At 43.5% G+C, this 21,472-nt stretch overlaps 1 protein-coding gene across 6 annotated transcripts in view; it reads left to right on the top strand.

Moving 5' to 3' along the window:
* FUBP3 (far upstream element binding protein 3) overlaps positions 1-21,472 on the top strand; it is a 60,387-nt gene that overhangs the window by 13,973 nt on the left and 24,942 nt on the right. For 3 of the 6 annotated variants that reach the window (XM_079961347.1, XM_079961344.1, XM_079961346.1), the window contains exons 2-7: positions 136-241; positions 12,420-12,470; positions 13,043-13,076; positions 14,828-14,874; positions 16,063-16,134; positions 17,178-17,235. In XM_079961347.1, coding sequence (XP_079817473.1) covers positions 139-241; positions 12,420-12,470; positions 13,043-13,076; positions 14,828-14,874; positions 16,063-16,134; positions 17,178-17,235 — 365 coding nt within the window. In that variant the 5' untranslated portion in view covers positions 136-138. The remainder of the gene's footprint in view (positions 1-135; positions 242-12,419; positions 12,471-13,042; positions 13,077-14,827; positions 14,875-16,062; positions 16,135-17,177; positions 17,236-21,472) is intronic. The other 3 variants (XM_079961349.1, XM_079961345.1, XM_079961348.1) reach the window with 1 other exon arrangement.

The raw sequence follows: 21,472 nt of genomic DNA, 5'->3' as shown, positions 1-21,472 counted from the left end.
CATGATGAAATTTTGATTCCCCACCCCGCAATATATATATTGCTGTAAAAGCTGTTTCTTGCTGTTTCAGCCACATAAGAAGTAAACTAGTTTGCTCATGTTGTTCCAAACTTCTTCTTCTTTCTTTCTCTACAGCAAATGGCTGCTAAAATTGGTGAGATCCCTCACTTGAATAATTCCACACCGCTTGTGGACCCTTCAGTGTACGGTTACGGAGTAAAACGGCCCCTGGATGATGGAAGTAAGTCTCCTCGGTTTTCTTCTGTTTTGCCTTTTGATACTTGCTGTTACTCATATTATTATGGGAAGGGTGTTGGTGGCATGATGTCTGCTGGCAGAGTGCTTATTGCAAATTAATAGAATAGCATTGTAGTAGAACAGGGACGTCCAACTCCCAAGAGACTGTGATCTACTTACAGGGGAAAAAACTGGCAGTGATCTACCCCTGGGGGGGGTTTCAGCTCAAAGTTTTTGAGCTTGCTTTAGGGAGGAAAGCCCCATTATTAAGGGGGAAATGTCGGACTAGAGTAAAGGGGAAAGGAGATTAGTCGCTCACCAAAAGATAGCTATGGAAACAATCTGCCTTACAGCGAAAACTCCGTCTTCCATTCCTACAATCATGCGAAAATGAAGGGCGGGGAGATGGGGGGGACGGCTGCTCTTAGGCAAAAACAAAGGAAAAGGAGCCTGCGATCAACAGTGATCGACCGGAACCTCCCAGGGATCGACCAGTCAATCCCGATTGACCTGTTAGACATCCCTGTAGTAGAAGATTCATTTTGCCACATGTGGTGAATATGCAAAATACCTAAGGACTTTTGGGAGATGATTTATAATGAGTTGGAATTTATGGTAGCTTTCCCCAAAAGACCAGAAGCTTTTTTACTAGGGATAACTGGAGCAGATATCCCCCCACCCCCACCCCCCAAAAAATAAATCTATTCCTTTACGGAATATGACAGCATATTATACACACAAAAAGGGGGTGATGAGGTTGTACCTACCAAAGGAGAATGGAAGCTGAAATGGATAGAATATGTAGAATTGGCAAGTTTTGACATGTAAAATTAGAGATAAGAAAGAGACTGATTTTAAAGAAGATTGGAAAATATTTGCAGAATACTTTAAAACTCACTGGAAAAATGTTAACGCAAATAGGATTTGAGTAAGAGTAGCAGTAGTGGTGAACTTTTTGTTTTTATTGTGAGATAAGGTGAAGGTATAGAGTAACTATAATATGCAGCATAAGCTGAAATTTTGAGGGAACCATGGAGGGAGGGAGGGGAAGTTGTAGGAGGAATAATGGATTGCTAAATTTTAAATGTTTATTTGTTAAAATTTATGAATAAAATTATTTTTTAAAAAAGAAGATTAACACTGGAATGCCAGAAGTGATTAAGAGAATAATGTCTTCCACAGTCACTATATCTGGACAGCCACTTTACTCTTTTTCCAGACAAAGCAGAACCGTGGTAGTTAAATGCCACTGATCAAATTTTTGCACCTGGATGGCAGGGCTTGTCAAATGACAAGTAGGTTTTGGCAGTGTTTATGAAGCTAGATTGAATGTTCCCTTGATTAGTTGATGGTGAAATTCAGTTGAAGCTGTGCCTGGGAAGCGAGGGGAGAGGAGAGGGCAGCTGGAGTCTGCTAGTTCCAACGGCTGCAGAGTTAGGTATGTCCTATTGGTCTGTTGGTTTCCATACGCTGATATACCCCTAACTCATTATGTGACTAGCCTGACTCTGTGCGTGGGACCATAGATAGGTTGGCTGGTGAACCCCAGTGAGCTGGCTCATGTTAACCCAAGTGAACAGAAAATAATAAGAGCCCTGGTCCATTCAGTCCAACCTTCTGTTCTTATAGTGGCAAATCAGTGGGAAGCCCACAAGCAGGAGCTGCGTGCAACAGTTCTCCCCTCCTGAGATTGGTATTCGAAAGCTTACTGCCCTGACTAAATGTGGTCTGTTTAACTTGCTGTGATTTTAAGATGGTCTCCAGTTTAATACCCCCTTTAAAAAAATCCTATTGGCTGGGTTTTAAAGAGCCGGGTGTGTTGAGACTTTTTTCCGCATCCCTCAGTTGCATCCAGGGCTTCCCAGAAAACTCCTCTTGGAGTGGCATCTACTACGGCCACATGAGCGGCTGCATTCAGAAATAAGTTGGCCAAATCAGTGTACTGTAGTTTTCCGTGTATAAGATTATATTTTTTCCTTTAAACATCATGCCAAAAAGTGGGGGGTCGCCTTATACATGGGTAGTGCATAGGGTGAACATTTGATTGGTTGCTGCCGTGGCTGTCAGCAGCTATTGTGTGTGTTATTTGTTGCTGCATCAATGGGTGGTGTTGATTGGCTGATGCTCTATCAGTTGGGCGGGCATTAGGCGGTGATGGGGCAGATGGGAGGTGGATTTTGTGCAATCCTCCACAAAAAAGCTCAGCAGCTCTGGGCCATCTCCCCTCATTTTCTTAAATTTGAGTCCCCCCAAATAGGGGGTGTCTTATACATGGGGTCATCTTATAGACGGAAAAGTACGGTATGTGCATGGAAAACCTTGATTTAAAAATGAGAATGCATACCCTCATCTGACACATACATACATACAAACACACACACACACCGCCCAAAATTGGAACCATTGGTGAGTTTGGGAAGGATTGGAGGGGAAAATAAGAATGGTTTCAGAATATAAAGTGAAATGTTTAAATGTTCTAAATTCTGGATCAAAATGCTTAAGTTTAGTTAGTGCAAACAAGAACTGGGGGATATTTGTGGGTCCTTCAGATACTGTTGGACCCCAGCTCCCTTCAGCCCCTGCAGCCACCAATAGTGGCCAATAACCAGGGATGATAGAAGTTGGAATCCAGCAATATCTGGAAGGCCCCATGTATCCCCATATCTGATCCAAGTAACAGAATTCCCTGGTACAATTGGGATGGAAGGATGCCTCTTCTTAGATTAGGGCTGCGGGACTGTTTCACCCTCCATGTATTGTTAAACTCTCTACTCCTCTCAGCTGTAACCAGCCTGGATGATGGGAGTTATAGGTCACCGGCAGGTCTCAGGTCCCCCATCAAACCTGTATTAGTTCCTGAATGCTTGAGGCATATTTAAGTTCATGGTGTGTAAATGCTTTTGCCCTGTTGTCTGAGGCTAACTATGCAAATGTTCTTCTAGCTCACCGTGAGATCCTAAATGCATTGAAAGGATGTGCATTCTCTGAACTCGTTTTGTCTCTTTTCTTAATTTGTAGTAGTTTTACTTTATTTCTAAGCTCAAACAAAATAACTTATGGTGTGATCCCCCCTTCCCCCTGTTGGCTTGCTGCAATGTGCTCTCCATGTCATGCTTGGCGAAAAAGACATTTTGAGTGTTTTAGTGGGCAGCAGCTCCCTATAATTATTTCTGAAACAAAAGCTTCACAAATGTATCAGACAACCCAACTAGGCACTGACTTAAATTATAATACATTTCAGCACCAGTCAGCTATATGTGCTTGCTACGTACGTTTTAACTTTGGTTGTCACATGGAACAGCTGGTGGCCCTGGAGTTGTTCAGTTATGACTGTGTTCGTCAAGGTTTCCTGGGCACATTTGTGAACCGGAGAGACTGTTGTGGGCCCCACAAGCACTCAGCGCAGCCAAGCACACATGCTGCAACATCTTGGCTGCAGGTTCTTCTTTCAAGCCTGGGAAGCCTTGCTTCTTTCAGCAAGGGAGAAGACTGCCCCCGATTTGTTTGATTTTATTAAGTATTTTACCTTTACCATCATTTTATTTGCAGTCAACAGACTATTCAAGCAATCAATAACCATTTTATAACAATTGACAATAACATTGATTCAAAAAAACCATTAATACAACTGCAAAACTCAGAATTCAGAGAATCGTAGAGTTAGAAGTTAGAACCTGAGGGTCATGTAGGAATCTCAACACGCTGTCCCCCATCCAATGCGAAACCATATTTGACCCTGCTTAGCTTTGAAAATGTAGAGAATTTGCTACACAATGCACCCCTTTCACCCAGATCCCAAGCCTTCTGTGGAGGCTGTTGCTGATCCCTGTTCTATTCATTTATTTATTTGATTTCTTGCCCACCCTTTACCATAGAGCCCCAGGGCAGGTTGCAACAATATAGACAATTATAAAACAAGTAAAATGGTTACCACCACAATGAAGTATGCAAACAAACAGTTCCTTAAATAAGAAGAGTTAAAAGTAACTCCAAGAAAGATGCAGACTAGTATAATGAAGATCTTCACTTGAAAGAGAAATAAGGGCCATAGAGAAGGTTCCACAGCAGCCCTGGTGCTGGCAGGGAGCTAACTAGGATGTACCCCTGGTTGTATGATGATGGAGCTACCATGTCGGGTGAGGAAATTTCTCAAACCAGGAGATTATTCTGATGTTCTGTTTTTTCCTTTTTGGGGGATGGGGGTGGAATACTACCTTTATTTCCTAAGTACATCTAGCTAGCATGGCAGTGCTTCAAAGTTTTTAGTTATGTTTATTAAAGCATGCTAAATTATATTGCTTTCAAAGACACTGGAAATTTCCCCCAGTGCAAATAAGCCTGGAAATGTTTGCATCAGTGGGAAAAGTTCTGGGAACTTTTTGAATTGACATTTACCTATTTTGTTCCTGCTGAACCTGTCTGGGGGGCAGGGGGACAACAAGAGAAAAAGGGGCCCTTGTCTTGCTTGCATTCAAAATCTCATTGTTCCTTTTCTTCACCTCTATTACTCGTGCATATTCTTGGACCTGCTTTCTCAACCACTGGGATGAGCAGCAATGAGCTTCAGCGTCAGATATGACTTTTAACAGCATACCTATCCATTTCTGTAAATGGGCAGCTGATTGATGGAGGATTATGCATGAGGCGCTTAACAGCAGTGTGCTGGTTGTAACAAGTTCTTAGGGTGTTGGGGGAAGGGGAGAAGAGAGGGTGGAGGGGTTTTTATTGGCCATATTGAGGATGCAATCTTAACACCCACCTCCTTCCCTGAAAGTATCCTTAATATACAGCAGCAGGTGGAATTGGCTGAACTGACCTGGGCTTGAAATGGAGCTGGGAACACAGAACAGATCCCCCCCCCTTTTTTTTAAATTATGTGCTGCAAAATGTGCCTGCTTGCCTGTCTTGAAACAAGCAGGAGCTAAGAGCCTCAAAGGCCACTGTGACTATGTTCCTTAGTGAAGGTAGTGAAGATAGGAGCAGGTGGAAGTGGTCTAAGTCTGCTGTGGTTGGCCACTGTCCTCTTTTCAACACTTGTCAGAAACGTTTTCATTTAGACAAAACAAAAATATATCCATCCTGTGGATGTTGCTTGTCTTTTCTTCAGAGTAAATCTCAATTGAGGTAGACTCAGACTTTTTTTTTTTTTTTTGAATGATGGGGGCTGCTCCTGGAAAATGGGGCCGATTTTTATGCAACGTTTTCCCTTATTTTGCAGTAAAATGACAGCCGTTAAACTTAAAATTGTGCCCGCTAGATGTAAAAGTGGGGAGGGGAAAGTGCGCACATGCGATGATGGGGGCTGCAAGTTCAGCCGACCCTTCTATTTCGGAGGCTGATGGGAAGTTTTTTTCTGCCTCGATAGTAAATGGCAGCTTGCATTCTGAACGATCCCCTCCCCGTTAAAAAAAAAGCCAGAGGTTTGCTTCTCTATTAGCCTAACTCTTTTCAGAGCAAAATGGGCTTGTTTGACAGCAAATAGAGCTTTAGATTGTCTGTACCTTGCAACCTTGAGCTCTGATGTTCTTTTAATTTATTTCCTCCACAAGGGCTGTCAGGAAGGATAACTGTCTTCTAGTCTTAACTGCTTGCACATGCTTCCATGTCTTGCAGGGTTTGTGTTATAGAGGAGAGGAAAAAGGTGATCTTTTGAACATGTTTTGCTTAAGGTTGCTCTGAATCCTGGCAGAAACTTGACATGAGATAGTGGACTGTGCTACACGTGTGTGTATCACATTGAATGTCCCCCACACCCTGTTCAAAAATGAGAAGAGACAGATGCTCTTGCAACTAGGAAACTGTAGTTCTGGTTCTGAATCAGCCTTCTGTTCCTTGATGCACTTATTTTCTACTTGAAGCGATTGTAAAAAAAACAAATATTTTAAAATCTATGGTCCTTTAAAAATATGAGCCAACTGTGGGTTGAAGTAGTATTTGTTCATATGTACATACGTAGGCTTAGGCGCATTAAGTTCTGTAGGTCTACTTTGAGCATTCCTTCTCACTCATTATAGGAAACCTGTAGAACCCTCGTTCAAGTTATTTTATTGCTCTAGCCCAAAGGCCATGACAAACTTGTACTAGGTAATAGTATTAATAAAAGAATACAGAACATATATCCATGATATAATTATCCATAATAAAAATAAAGACATTGCCAAGTTCCTGAGCACTAAAACAGTTTCACTTGTGCATCTCTGACAGCTCCAATATTATTTTGCCTTTTTAAAACCTAATTTGCCAACATACATGCTATACTAGAGAGAAGAAAACACCAGGGGGAAAGGAGTTAGATGAAATCACTATAAATTGTTGTAGTGATTTGGAAGTTTAATATGAAATCACACTGGATGAGTTTATTGGTGCCTCTGGTTGTTGGCATCTGTCTGTCCCGGGAGACTATGGAGAAGTGTGCCTTTGGGGTTGAAGTCAAACTGTTGGAAGGTTGCAGTGCCTGCTGTGGCTGTAGAGACTGATATGGGAGAGACATGTTTTGTTGCAGCTGGGGTAGATGAAGGCATCTGGTAGTGCTGCTGCAGATGCACCGTGGCGTTTCTTCTCTCCGCATTCCTCCTCTGGTCACTGCTATAGATACACAACCTGACTGTCAGTCTCCAGGCACTGTGGCTGTCTGCAAAGGATTCTTACTTGGCCAAGTTGATGGTGCCAGCCTTCATGTCTGCAAACATGACATGAATACAAATACAAAATCTCCCTGTGTATGGGACTCTGTTGTAGTGACCATCCAAGACTGCAGTGGGCATCACAAGTCAATGTAGAGCTCAGTTCTTGAAAATAGTAATAGTCCAAAACATCTTGACAAGCTGCTTTCTGGAGTTGGTTATCACCCAATTCTATATAGCACAACACAGGAAGAGGCTCAATAGGCATAGTAGCATTTTTTAAGATTAACTGAGTGCAGTCTGTTCTTGCCTTAATTGTTGACTACCTGGATTCTGTGTGAAGAAGAGCTGTTGACCTGATGGTAGAGAGCAGTTCTATTTTTATAGAAAAAGAGGTGCTAGAACTCACCAAGAATGCCTCCCTTGTTCTCTTACAATGGCAATGGTGCCCACTTGAGAGGTGCCAGAACTGAGTTCCAGTGAGTTCCACCTGGAAAAAAGCTCTGCTAGAGAGTATAGCTTCCCCCCAAAAAATATTTTGCAGTGTTTCCAAAACTTTAATGGAGTTCAAATCAGAGCCCCAGATTTCAGTGCTATACAGAAAATTTGAGTAAGCACTTGCTACCAAATATATTTAGGGCAGGTTCAACCAGCTGCCCTCCCTTATTGTAATAAAACTTCATCAATGTCCCTATGGTTTTCTGTGCTTTAAATTGCACTGCCTGCATTTGACACTTCCAACAGGGGGTTTCACTAAAGAGTACACCCAGGCATCTAAATGAGCAAGTTTGTCCTATGGCTTCCTGATCTGAACATTTATACCTAGGACTGTGTTTGCCTAAAATAATGAGTAATTTATAGGTAGGCCTTCTTGTTTACATGATGTACTGAACACCTCCAAGAGATTTTTGAGGCCCAGTTGGGAAAGGAGCACTAAATCATCTCTCTACATTAATATTGAGATATTTCTGTTCCTAATTACTAGGGATGGGGAATTTGCGTTGGCACCAAATCATTAATATGAAAGTTTAAAAGAGTGGGAGCCAGAAGGCAAGCTTGTTTCACCCCTCGTGACATTTTAAAAGCATCAGTCATATCACCATTTAAACCTACTCTGACCGTTATTTCTGTATTGCTGAATAGTTCTTGGATCAATAGTAGAAGTTTGCTGTCAATGTTAGCAATTTGAAATTTTTCCCACAGTCTGTTTCGAGAATCGATGTGGGGTGTTTGTGTGTGTGTGTGTTTGTGTGTGTATGTAATACTTGTTCCACCAGCAAAACATTTTGTCCCAAAGGAACATCATTGCACTAGAGTGCGCATAAACAGGTGATGATTGCCTAGTAGATTGCACCATTTGGATGAGTTTCTTTTAGTTCCTTTTTTTTTAATTTTTTATTAAATTTTGACATAAATATATTTCACAAACATACAAAAGACAAAATGAAAAAGAAAAAAACAGAAAAAGAGAAAAAAACAAACAAACAAAACATGAGATACATACAACTTTGACGACATTGATCGACTTCCCTTTATCTCGATTTCGGAAATTATCTTGTTTATCTATCTGCTGTGTCTATTCCTTAATAAAACTTTTTACGTAGTAAGCGTTATCTCATGCCTACTGTGATTTCTGTAAGTACATATGTGTTTCTGATCAACATTTTAATTTTCCGAGTTTCTTTTAGTTCCATCATGGTGTTGGATCCCTGTGTTGCACAGCATTGAAACTCACTAAGCTGCTAGCGTAAGAGCCCCTCTGTCCTCTGGTTCAGTGTTTCCCAACCTTTTTCCAACCATGGCCCTCTTCTAACCTTGTTTCCTTCCTGTGCCCAGCCCTCAGTGTAGCCAAGGGGGGAAGAGGGCTAGCTGTCCCCCCAATAAGTAAAAATCAATACAAATAAGATGTTCTTCCCTCTTAACGAAAGCCTGCTCCCTAACAAAAGTCCGGGCTACGCCCATGCCCCCCCGCCACCGGTAGAAAGGAAGCTATTTAAATGTTTTGTTTTTAAGCAAAACATGTTTTATAATTTTTATAATTTATACAAAATTTGTTGTTGTTGTTTAGCCATTTAGTCGTGTCCGACTCTTCATGACCCCATGGACCAGAGCACTCCATTATGTAAAATGCTGTTACATAAAATGATAGGAACATACTGAAATGTTGTTGAAGCATGTATTATTAAAAGTAAGCAACACTCATTTGACCCTAGTTATTTGATACAGAGGAGGAAAGCTACAGATACAGTCCAAAAGGCGCAAAGAGAGTTATGTATATATGGGGAAAAACAATAAAGCAAGTGGTCCTCACTGACCTGATGCAAAAAGATATTGTCATCCGGAGGAGCCCTGGCTGCCTAGATAAAACGCTGTAGCCCCACACACCCTTACCTCAGAGTAAGGCCCACTGAACTCAGTGCAGCTTTCTGCTGAGTAGACACTTAGTTATTTACTAGGTGCAAGTCAGTAGCACCAGATGACTCCGCTCAACTAGACACTGAGTTCAGAAACAAACCAGGACTGCTCAAAGAAAATGCATGTGGCAAAAAGGAGTGCTAGGCCCCGCCCCTTAGCCATTTGTGATTGGCCAAGTGGATAGCCAGCCAATGAGGATTTTTAACAATTGTTTCCCCCCCTTGACTTCTCACTTCCCTCTGTGGCCCCCTAGCCTTGTGCTGTGCCCCCCCCCCATTTATGCAATTTTCACCTGTGGTCCCAATAGGTGGAGAATTGGCCCCCAGTTGGGAAACACTGTTCTTGTAGGTAGAAGACATCCCAGAGCATCCCTTTAATCCTCTGCGGTCCTGGGTAGAGAGGAGCAGACATGGATTTGGGATGACAGCTAGCAAGCTCCCCACCCCCCACCCCGCCGCCCCCAACAATCCCAGCATCCTCATTCTCCACAATTTAAAAAAGACCTTTGCATCCCTTGTAGATTCCTGCTCTGGCCACCGGCTTCCCCGCTCTGTCATACACTGCTCCCATGAGATTGATCAGAAGCCAATACGAGCTCCTTCAGTTCGCAGTGGGAACTTTCAAAAGGCATACCAGGGTGTTAATTGCTCAGTGGCAGCTCCCATTCTAAGAGATGCAGAGCAATAAAAATATTGGCACTTGGTTGATGACTTTGGAGACCTGTATTGTCAGGAAGTGATTGATGTAGAGCAGAAATAGATTGGCCATCTTTTTGCCTGTTGTGTTTATTTGCCTAAAACATGTATTTAATCAGAGACCGTGATGAGCTTTGGTAGTATTTTATCACTCCTCAATTTCATGTTGTGTGTGTGTCTGTACCTGCCCTTCCGACACCACTTTGATTCCTAGGATGGCCCACTTAATCTCAGGTTAAAAATAGTATGTGGGTGCCCAGGGTAGTGGTTAGGCAAAAATTTATCTCATTGAAGTTTAGTCTGTTTGCACCTCAGCAAGGAGATGCAATTGAAATGGTTTCTGCCAGTTGTTATATCTCAGCAGCTCATTTTTGTGAGACGTTCTGCTAAGGTTCTGCTTGCATGAGCATAAAATGGGATATGTTGGGTGCTTCCTACTGAGCATGCCCCCCAAACCCCCATTTTTGGGTGAGCAAGTGGATTCTGTTTGGTTCACATAGCCTTAAGGTACAAACCATTGTATTAACAAAGGAAGCTGCTGTATACTGAATCAGACCCTTGCTCCAGCTTACTAAATATTTTCTACACTGCCTGGCAGTGTTTCTCCCTGGTTTTAGTCAGAGGATCTTTCACAGCCCCACCTGGAGATGTTGGGGATTGCACCTGGGATCTTCTGCCTTCAAAACAGTTGCTCTACCCACTGAGCTGTGTGTGGTGCTTCCCCTGAAAATGAGCTAAGATTCCAGTCCTTAGGGTTCAGAATTGAAGGCTGATTTAAACAGGGACATAGGGAGCTAACTGGCAGTGGCTGTCTAGGGTTTCAGACAGGACGTCTCTCCCAGTCCTACCTGCAATTGCTGCTGGGGAAAGAACCTGAGACCTTCTGCATGCAAAGCAGGTGCTCTTCCACTGACCTACGGCTCTTCCTGTGTTCACAGTTCTTGTTGTATGGGCAGGTATTGTCTCTAAAAGTTTAGCAACAATTTTAGGTTTGTTGGTCAAGGAATGACTCTTCGCCAAAACTGCTGATCCAACAAAGTGGCCTGGAGTCCATGGAAGCTAATGCAATGAGCCTTTAAGGTGCCAGGAGACTCTTCAGGTGGTATCTAAATTAGGCATTTAGTCAGCCCCCTGAAGCTCATAGACTTTAGTCCACTTATTTGTGTGGGCATACCCCTTGAGTTTGATATATCATTGGATCTTTTGTTCTAGATCAATTATATATGTATTCAAAGCCTCACAACTTGAGGAGTTAATGTAATTATTGTGGGTGCTAAATAATTTCTGGAGCACAACATAACTTCCCACCGCCACTGCTCTGCCTCCACCTCCCCTGGCCAATCCCCTGGTGTTCTTCCACCACAATTTTCTGGAACAGATGCAGGGGTGAAGTAGAGTAGAGAGAAGTTCTGTTGCACTTGAGGAACTTGTTCATAATTTAGTTGGACACAACATGGTCCGTCCGTTCCCCATCCCCCCCCCAGCTTTGCTACTGTCTCTTATTTGCAATTCAGCCCTTTGATGTGGGAGAGATTATTGCACTTGGTGGGGGGGCACTCCTGGATTCAACATTGTCACTTGAGGCTCAGATGACCTCACTGATCGGAATGCCTTTCTTCAGCTCGAACTGGCTCACTAGCTGCAGCCACTTTTGGAGAAAGATAATTTGGCCACTGTACTCTGTGTTCTGGTAACTTCCACATTGGATTATTGCAATGTGCCTTACATGGGGCTGCCCTTGTAGACAACTTGGAAACTTCAGTTGGCCTCAAATGTGGTGGCCAGATTGCTGGCTGGGGTTCCCTTCAGATCTTGTATAACCCTTGTTTTTAAATAGATGTATTGGTTTGTTTCTGGACCCAATTCAAGGTGCTCACATTAGTGTTTAAAGCCCTAACTAGCTTAGACCCCAAATACCTGAAAAACTGCGTCCTTCCCTACAGATTCTCCCTGGTGCTAAGCTCCTAAGTTGTGGGTGCATATGGTGCCTTCACTATGCATCTTCCGGCGAATGCAGAAGACACATCACCCTACCCTGGCTTTTGGCACATAGAATCTTAGCATGGTAGAGTTGGAAGGGACCCAAAGTGTCATCTATTCAACCCCACTGCAAATGCAAGAATAAGTTGTATATACTTGAGACATGTATATTTTTAGGATACAGCTCTTTTTGTAATTTTAAGTTGTGTTAAACTGTTTCTGATATCATGCAGTATTGTGTTTTAGCATTAAGGTTGTGTTTTAATAATTGTAATCCTTAGGGTGAAGGGCATGTAATAAATTGTAGTGACAACAACTAATGGAAACTTTCCGATTGGGGTGTGTGTGTACATGCACAGAAGACAACCTTGCACATAGCTCTTCCCCTGGTCGTATTGAGTAGAAATGTCATAGCACATAAAACTTGGTGATGATGCAAGGTTCTTTAACAGCCCTATTCCTTTAACAGGTCTTCGGGTAAATTGGCTCCATGGAGCACAGTTAAGAGAGACCCAGAGAAGTATGTTGCAAGTCCCCCCTCCCAAACCCCTCCTCAATCTCTCTCTCTGTTCTCTCTCAGTGCGTTTGATTAGACTAAATCCTTCCAAATCTCTTGTGTATTATGGCTTCTTATTCTCCCCACCTTTTAAATGCTGTACCAATCTGCTTGATCTTTTATTATTATTATTTTTTTACATTGGGTTTAATTTGGGGAGGTTGGGGTGGGCTGCACTTTTCTAGGGATTCTGGGATCCTGAGGTGCTGGATTTCTCCCCCTCCCCATGCCTCTCACCACATGGGAGCAAGGTGGATCAATTTCCTATCCTGCGTTCAGCTGGACACTTCGCTTCTCCGCTGTTGTTGATCAAGAAATCCCCTCCTGTTTCTTGTTCCACATAACACATTCATTTCAGCCACTGAACCCAAATTGCTGTTTTTTAGCTCTGCTTCTCCTTTATTTTCTCTCTCGCTCTCTTTTCCCCCCTTGATGAAAATGGTAAGAACTCTTTTTTTTCCCTGCTATAGAGATGAAGTTAGTTTATCCGCACTAATGCTTTGATTTTTTTCTTTTCTCTCTCTTCTCCGACACAGTAGGTAACCAGTTAGGGGCCCTGGTACATCAAAGGTAAGCAGTGGGTTATGTTTTATTATTTATTGATCACTTCTAATTGTTTATTGATCTGCCATCTGTACTGGAGTGTTAGAGAGTCAGAGGTTGAGAACGTGGCAGAACTGCGTAGGCTCAGTTTCTCCTCTTCCCACACGCCCCCGCCCCAAGACTGAAGTTTTCTGCTTGCGTTCCTGGATATTGCATGCATTTGTTTGGAAAGAGATGAGGCACGCGTAAGCAGTGGGTAACGCAGAAAGGAAGGTCTGCATTGAATTAAACGTTGTGACTTGGGCTGAGATTCATGAAGCTGCTTAGAGTAGCCAAATGGAGTTTGGGAAAAACCCACGAAAACCTTGAAACAACAGATTTTTGTGCTTCTTTTGAAAGGCTATCAGTAAGAGTGTTGTTTTTGTATGTGTATGCACAGTATCAGACAATTCATCTATCTAGTGCAGTATTGTCTACTCTGACTGGCAGCAGGGTTGGGACCGGGGACATTCCCAGTCCTACATGAGAATGCTGTCAGGTTTGGAGCCTTGAGAACTTCTGCATGCACCGTGGGTGCTTTGCCGCTGAGCTATGTCTCTTCCCAAATAGGAAGTTACCTTTTACCATTAATCCATCTAGCTCAGTATTGCCTTCTCTGACTGTCAGCAGCTCTCACATGTGTGAGGCCAGAGGACACCCCATGTCCTATTATTGAGTTACTTATTTGGTGAAATTGTTCACTGCTTGGTTGTATAAAAACCCTCGAAGTGGTTTACAAAAAAATCCTACCTGCAGAATGCTGTTGGGAGAGCTGTGGCCCTTCCCACTTGGTTTAGAAAGCAGGTTGCCATGTAGCATGATGTCTGTTCTGGTGGTATGCAAGAGCTGCAAGCCCAAAGCCACACACACACCCCGACCAGATGTATATTCAAAAACAGCCTGCCTTTTTGGATCCCAGCCTAGTTTTTGCCTTTGGAATAGGATCCTGGGCGCAACCTACTTTGAGGTTGTTGTTTTTCCACAATCAGCAATATATAAGTTTTATGTTACTTACTTCCTCTCCTTCTCAGTATCTCTGGATGCAAACAGGATCTGTTCCGGAGCCCTGTTTGCATCCAGAAGCGAATGCAACCCGCGTGTGTGCGGGTCGCGATTCGCCACTTCCGTGCATGCACGTGATGTCATTTTGACCGTCTGCGCATGCGTGAGCAGCGAAACCCAGAAGTAACACGCTCTGTTACTTCTGGGTCACTGCAGCCCGCAGCCCGAAAATACTTACCTGACACTACTTCAACCCGAGGTATGACTGTAGTACAGATGGGCTAGCTGTTAATTTGCAGCCAGCCAAACTGAATCAAACCCTGCAAAATCCTGGGCAAAGAAGTGTCCTTTCAACTGGCCTTGTAATCTCAGCAGCATTGGTGCCAAGCCTTCTTTAGAGTTGGTGCACCACCACATTGAAAAGCTCGTGCCCATGTCTGTAATGTGCTTCATGCCCTGAGATGGGGCAGAGCAAGCCCTTCCCGACAGCACTTAGGGCATGGGCTGACTGGTTTGAGGGCAGCTTTCCAGACACCCTTGTAGGAAGCTGGTAGGGGCTACTGGCTAAAAGCTCCATTCTTCATCACCCAGTTTTCCACAACATTGGAACTAGTTCCTACTTCACTTTCTGGAGATGGAAACTCAATTTCCTAAATGTCCTGTGACAGTTGATGCTATTGGAAAAGGCGACGATGTCTATCTGTCGTGATGAGTCTCCCCTTTTCTCTTTTCTTCAGGGTAATAACCGAAGAATTCAAAGTGCCTGATAAAATGGTTGGATTCAGTAAGTATTCTGGTTTGCAGCAATTTTTCTCTTTCCTTCATACGGGGCCTTTGTGAACACTCCTTCCATCTGAAGACTAATATATATTATGATAGGTAGTGCTCAGCATAACAGCGCAGATTTCTGTTAATGCTGCTGAGAACGTGGCAATTTCGGGGGAAATGCTTTCCACGTGAACCTTAAAATCAATTGAGGATAATTTAGTTACTTCCTGAGTGCTACAGTGGCCTGTAGTTAAAGACCTTGATGGCCAACTTTGCCGGTAATGTGCTGGGAGGGAGGGGTTGGAGGGGGTGAGCAGAGGAGAAATGGTTTGGGGTGTATGTGGGGGGGGAGGATATACCATTGAAGGGCTATTTCAAGGGGGAGGGTGTGCAGCTTGGTGGTGAAGCATGTGCTTGCCTGCTCAGGGTCCCAGGTTCAGGAGAGGAGCCCTGCTGGATCAGGCCAAAGGGGGCCCACCCAGTCTGGCTTCCTGTTCTCACAGTGGCCAACCAGGTGCCACTGTGACACCTACACTGTGAAACCCACAAACAGGACCTGAGCGCAACAGCAGAACATTCCCCACCTGTAGTTCCTATCAACTAGTACTCGGAGGTAGTGGTGGTAGAACATAAGAAGAGCCCTGCAGCTGGATCCAGCCAAAGGCGGCTTATCTTGTCCAGCATCTGGATCTCCCACTGATGAACCAGATGCCTGTGGGAAGTCATCAAGCTGAGTGCACTCCCAGCAACTGGTATTCAAAGGCATCCTGCTTCCAGGCATGCAAGTAGAACTTAAGAGAAGCCCTGATGGATCAGGCTAGAGGCCCATCTAGTCCAGCATCCTGTTCTTTCCAGATGCCCCAAAGGCCGCAAGCAGGATGGCCTGCCAGCAGAATTTGAGACTTAGCTATTGGTTTAGCAGAGCTGGCTGGGAGTGGTCAATTGTTTGTTGACTGAAGGTGTCAACTCAGTTGCACTTAACAGATAGGTGGGTGGAGGACCTGAAACTTGTGATTTCGGAGCATTGCATCTTCGCTTCATCTTCTTCCAGACATTTAAGTTTACAGATGCTCCCTTCATAGATGCATGCAAAACTTCAGTCATGTGCTTGTTCACATCTTGCTCTTGAAATAATGAAAAACCCAGCAATATTCTAGTCTGTTGGCAGCAACAAAATCCTGATCAATTCCAAATTTTATTTCAGTTATCGGCCGGGGTGGTGAGCAGATTTCTCGGATTCAGGCAGAGTCAGGCTGCAAAATTCAGATTGCGCCAGGTAAGGTTATTTCACCCCCTCACCACCTCCAGCTTCCCAAAGAACCAAGGCAGCACTAAGATTACACACACCTGCTAGTCTTTTAGATTGGTATATTAAATATAAAACGGTCTGACCAACTTGAAAGCTAGGATAATAGAAATGTCCTATAAAACATTCTATTAGACTCCAAAAGTACTTTCCTGCAAGGCTTCTCACCAGGGCCAGAGCCTTCTCCCTCTCCTTTCACAAGAAGGATCAGTCCCAATGGAAAAAAGCATGCCCCACATTCCTCTCCCAAAATCAGTACCTTCCTTCCTCCCTAGAAGGCGGTAATCTAGAGACCGCTTTAAAAGCCCTGAACAATTTTAGAGCCATGGTGTTGTAGCCATTGTAACCTGACCAACTCTCTTAGGTCCATTAATTTCCAAGGGGTCTACACTTGAGTAGGGCTGACAATGGATATAGCAACCTTGGTCCTAAGTTGTTCAATGCCAGGTGAGTTCTTTTCGTTGCTCACGCTAGCTTTAGTATAAGCCTGGCATCACTCCGTTCCCCATGAGTAACAATATTGAGACTAAAACAAGGACGCTGAAGGGAATGTGTGCAGAATTTGCTTGCCTGCTTGCTTGGATGGTTTATACAGGGGACAGAACTCAAGATTCTGTGCTTCCAAAAGCCAAACTCTGTTTTACACATAGCCAGGCAGAGTGTGCGTCTGTGCGTGTGCTTTATTTATTTGAGTTATTAAGTTATTTGAGGCTTTGTAAATTAGTACGAGACTAATTTGCCTTGGACGTGGCTCAGTGGTGGATGGGCAGCCTGTGCAGATGTTTCAACAAAGGTGTCACATGCTGTCTGCCATGTGCCCCCATGAACAGCCTGGCCTCTGTGTTCTGCACCAGTTGGAACTTCCAAACCAAGCCCAAGGGCAGCCCAACATAGAATGCACTGAAGTAATCCAGTCTTTTTTATTCAACCAGCTGGAAACTGATACACTGCTAAGAATTATCAGATACCCAGTACCTGTTGATCTTTCTTTTCTTTTGCTTTGTCTTTTACAGACAGCGGCGGAATGCCAGAGAGACCCTGCGTGCTGACTGGAACGCCAGAGAGCATTGAGTGAGTTTTTTTAATTGGCATATACATTTATATAACTTTGGTTGTCTCCACTTATTCCCCTTAGTCCTCTTCCCTCTTCCTTTTTTGTTTTTCTCTTACCCTTTTTCTTCTCTTCAGTTGCTTGCTGTCCTCTTTATAGCCAGCATAGACTCACTCTGCTCCAAACACTTCTATCTCATACATAATAGCTCAACAGTTTGGCCCACTGAAGGGCTGTTTACCTCCATTTCACAGCGTAGACTGTCTTTGTGGTCCTCTACAAAAACTCTTGAGTTTGCTTGAACGAGGGCACCCTTTTAAGGGTTGAAAAGTTACCCTGGTGTTGCAGAGAAGACCCCAGAGAAGTATTTAACTGGCCTTCTGACATGCAACTCTTGTTATTAATGGCAAGTGGTGAGCCCTGTCACTTGTAGGAGGGTTCCACATATAAATAATTAGCTTTTGGGGGAGCCTCTGTTTCTGTTTATAAAAACTGATTTATAGAAGTATGAATTGCATAGAGAAAGTGGATGCAGAAAAGTTTTGCTCCCTCTCTCGTAACATGAAAACTTTCAGACATCCAACAAAACTGGTTGTTGGAAGATTCTGGACAGATAAAATAAAGGACTTCTTCATGCAGCGCATAGTTAAAACTGTGGAAGTTGCTTCCACAAGAGGCAGTGATAGCCATCAATTTGTATGGCTTTAAAAAGGGATTGGACAAATTCATGGAGGAGAATGGTTACTAGCTGTGATGGCTATGTTTTACCTCCACAGTGCTTCTGAATACTAGTTGCTAGAAACTACAAGAGGGGAGAGTGTTCTCGAGCTCTGGTCCTCTCAGGTTTCCCTACAGGTACTGGCCACTATGAGTGCAGGATGCTGTACTAGATGGATCATTGGACTGATCCAGCAAGCTCTTTTTATGCTTGTGTTTATTTACTTTGCTTGCCTCCTCCCCCCACCCCAAAGTCCTCTTTCATTTGCACTGAAGTATTGGGAAAGTAAACAGTGGGAGAGACACCCGGGGTCTTGAGTGAGACACCCGGGGTCTTCTCTCACTGGCATTGTAGCTTGATGAAGAGAAGAAGCTCCCGAAGACTGGTGTAACTTACCATCTTCAAGCTATAGTGTTAATGAGGGGAGGCCCCTCAATACTCTCTCAAACCTCCTAGACAAGCACAAAGGATCTCTCTCCCTTTTGTGTAAAAAAACATTTTTTAAAAAGCCTGTTGCAGAGGCATCCAAAGGTCTTCGCTCACTTGAACAGTGGCCCCCACCCCGCTCCCACCCCCACCCCGCTCCTGGTGAGCAAAGAGAACCTCTTTCCTCTCTCTGTCAGTGAGGACAATCAGTCAAGAAAGGGCAGCAGCAGAGGAATGAAGAAACAGCAGATGCAAGAGCATTTGTTTGTTTGTTTGTTTGTTTGTTTATTTATTTATTTATTTGACATTTTTTGTATCCCACTTTTCCTCCAAGGAGCTCAAGGTGACATTGTCTCCTCCTTCCCATTTTTCTCCCATCACAACCCTGAGAGGTAGGTTAAGTTGAGAGAGGCAGTAACTAGCTTAAGGCCATCCAGTGATCTTCATAGCCAAGGGGGGAATTTGAGCCCTGTTCTCCCAGGTCCTAGTTTTCATTTAATCCCCACACCAATCCCATGAGATAGGTTATGTTGAGAGTGGCAGTGGCTGGCCCAAGGCCACCACCCAATGAAGTTCATGTCCAAGTGGGTATTTGAATACATTGTTTATCAATAAGATAATAGCTACAGAAACTACAAAGAGAACAAGTAGAATACTGAGTCCTCTCCTGGAGGTGATTCTCAGCCCCCACAACCTATAGAGGATAGCAGTCCCTCCTAGCTCTCACTTGGAATCCCTCCCCCAGCCTCTCACCCTGGGAGACCAACACTTCCCTTTCTTCCACCCAGGGTCCTCCATCAGCCATCCACACCCCACAAATACTTAATTCCTGGAGCTTAATAAAGGCCCCCAAACCTAGTATTCCAAAAGAAACATGAAGAAAAAAGGGGGGGAGGGGAAACAAGAAAAGACAAGAGGGGGGAAACAATGGGGAAAGAAACATTAAAGATAGAGAAAAGAAGCTTCCAATTTTCTGTCTGTCGGTTACATAAGAAAAAGATTATTAACGACATTCTGTCAGTGTTAATATCCATCTTCTCCTCTTTCTGTCAAACCATATTCTAAGTCAAAGTGTCTTAATCATTCATTTCTTCTTCTTGCAAAATATTTAGGAGAGATTCCCAAATTGTTATTACTAGTAATTAACTTTACCTCTATTAATAATATTAATTTCCCCTTCCCCTTACTATATATTCTTCAATTCTTACCCAGTTCCATATGTTCACATTCAATTTTCTGTTTTCCATTTTATGTTGTTTACGATAGTTTCTGGATCTCCTCCTCAAGGAGCTTCCCTTTTCATTTTTTTTTCAGAGAAAGCACCATGTATTTATTAGCATAATTATCTGAATCCACTCCAAATCATATGCAGAATACTTTCTCTCTGCTAGAACTGAAGAAAGGCCAGGACTGGGGTTTTCCTTAGACTTCTTTTTCTCGCAGCTCCATCAATGTCAAATGCAGATGACTCTCCATCTCTCCATTTATGATTCCATCCTCTCCTCCAAATCCTTAGACAGAAGGCAATTCCATTCCATCATCTGCTTTCCCCCATTTTACTATTTCATCATCCAGTCCTGCCAGCTTTTCATTGATTTGGTCTGAAGTCTCTAGATATTTTCCATTTCATCGCCCTCTGATTCATCAAGCATTGATCTGATAGTTTTTAATTGTTCAGCCAACAACTGCTGAATGATCCCAACAGTCACTGGAAAAGTCAAAGATATATTTGCTATACTGGATACTTTTGATGTTTTTGATGTTATTTGTAACTCAGTCTCTTTATAAGTTCCAACTCCCCCTTAAGGTTCCACCTTAAGAGCACCTTCACAGCCACAGCAAGATTCTTTCCCCACTGAGGGCTCTTTCAGTTTCGTTTTTTTCCAAAAGAAGGAAAAGAAGTAATCGCCTCATCCGTTTAATCTTTATTGTCATTCATAAATCAAGCTTTTTGCTCTTGCTTAGACCCATGTTCCCTTTGTTACTCTTAACAACAGAAAGTAGTTTTTACAGGATTTCCAATTACAGATTTTAGCCAGCAGACATATAAATCTATCCGAGATAGTTTTTCTTATCATGAAAGTGTTTATGAAAGAGAGGATACAGATTTTATACCCATAAAGGCATACTTCTTACATAGTATCAGGTACTCGCTCTTCAGCTTGTTCTGACCCCTGTACAAGTCCCCAGTCACAGACAGCAGAGAACAGCCTCAATCAAAGTATATGAGGATTCTCTCACTCATTCACCATTATTTTCCAGAGTGATTTAATATCCAGAATGTCTGTCTATCATCAATCAGCACATAATTATCTTCTGGTAGAACGACAGTCCACTGTTCCTTTTTCCTGGAAGTCCATCCAAGTGGCTATTTGAACCCTGATCTCCCGTGTCTTAGTCCAATGCTTTAATCACTGCTCTCTTGGAGGAAGAAAATGTATCTTGTCAGACAGTGTGGCATTCTCCAGATGTTGAGTATTTAACACCCAGCAGCCATTAAGGCCAATCCTCAAAGGTGAGGGGAAATGGGAGTCCCAAGAGATGTCTGGAGGGGAGCATTGCGTTGGCAACCCCAGTGCATGGAGGGTGTGAAACACTTGCCTAGGTGGATGGGTTTTTGGACTAGTCTACTGGCTAGTTTTCATTGGCCACATCTGATCAAATGAGGGGAGTTCTTGGTTTCCCCAGAATGACTGCATGCTCAAGTGGCCTCCTTTATCTACCTTCTCATTCTAGAAGGGCACTACCAGAAACATGCCTCAATCAACTAATTATCCTCCTCATCAGAGGGAGAAGGCTATTGATGGCTATGTTCTGCCTGTGCGCTCTGAATACCAGTTGCTGGAAACCAGAGGGAAGAGTGATGTTGTGCTCAGCTTCTGCTTGCAGGTTTCCCATGAGGCATCTAGTCAACCATTCTGAGGGCAGGATGCTGGACCAGATGGGCTACTGGCCTGATCCGGCAGGGCTGTTCTGATTTTACACCTCCAGTATCAAGAGCAGGTTGCCTCTCAATGCCAGTTGGAAATCACAAGCTGGGAGAGGTGCTGTTGCTCTCACGTCCTGCTTGTGAGGGGCTTTCCACTGGGGCATCTAGGTGGCCACTGTGAGAG

The sequence above is a fragment of the Podarcis cretensis genome, assembly GCF_951804945.1.
Source record: "Podarcis cretensis genome assembly, chromosome: Z".
In the NCBI taxonomy this organism is placed as follows: domain Eukaryota; kingdom Metazoa; phylum Chordata; class Lepidosauria; order Squamata; family Lacertidae; genus Podarcis; species Podarcis cretensis.
Note: the sequence above shows the minus strand (reverse complement) of the source record. Positions and strands in the feature narration are given on the sequence as shown.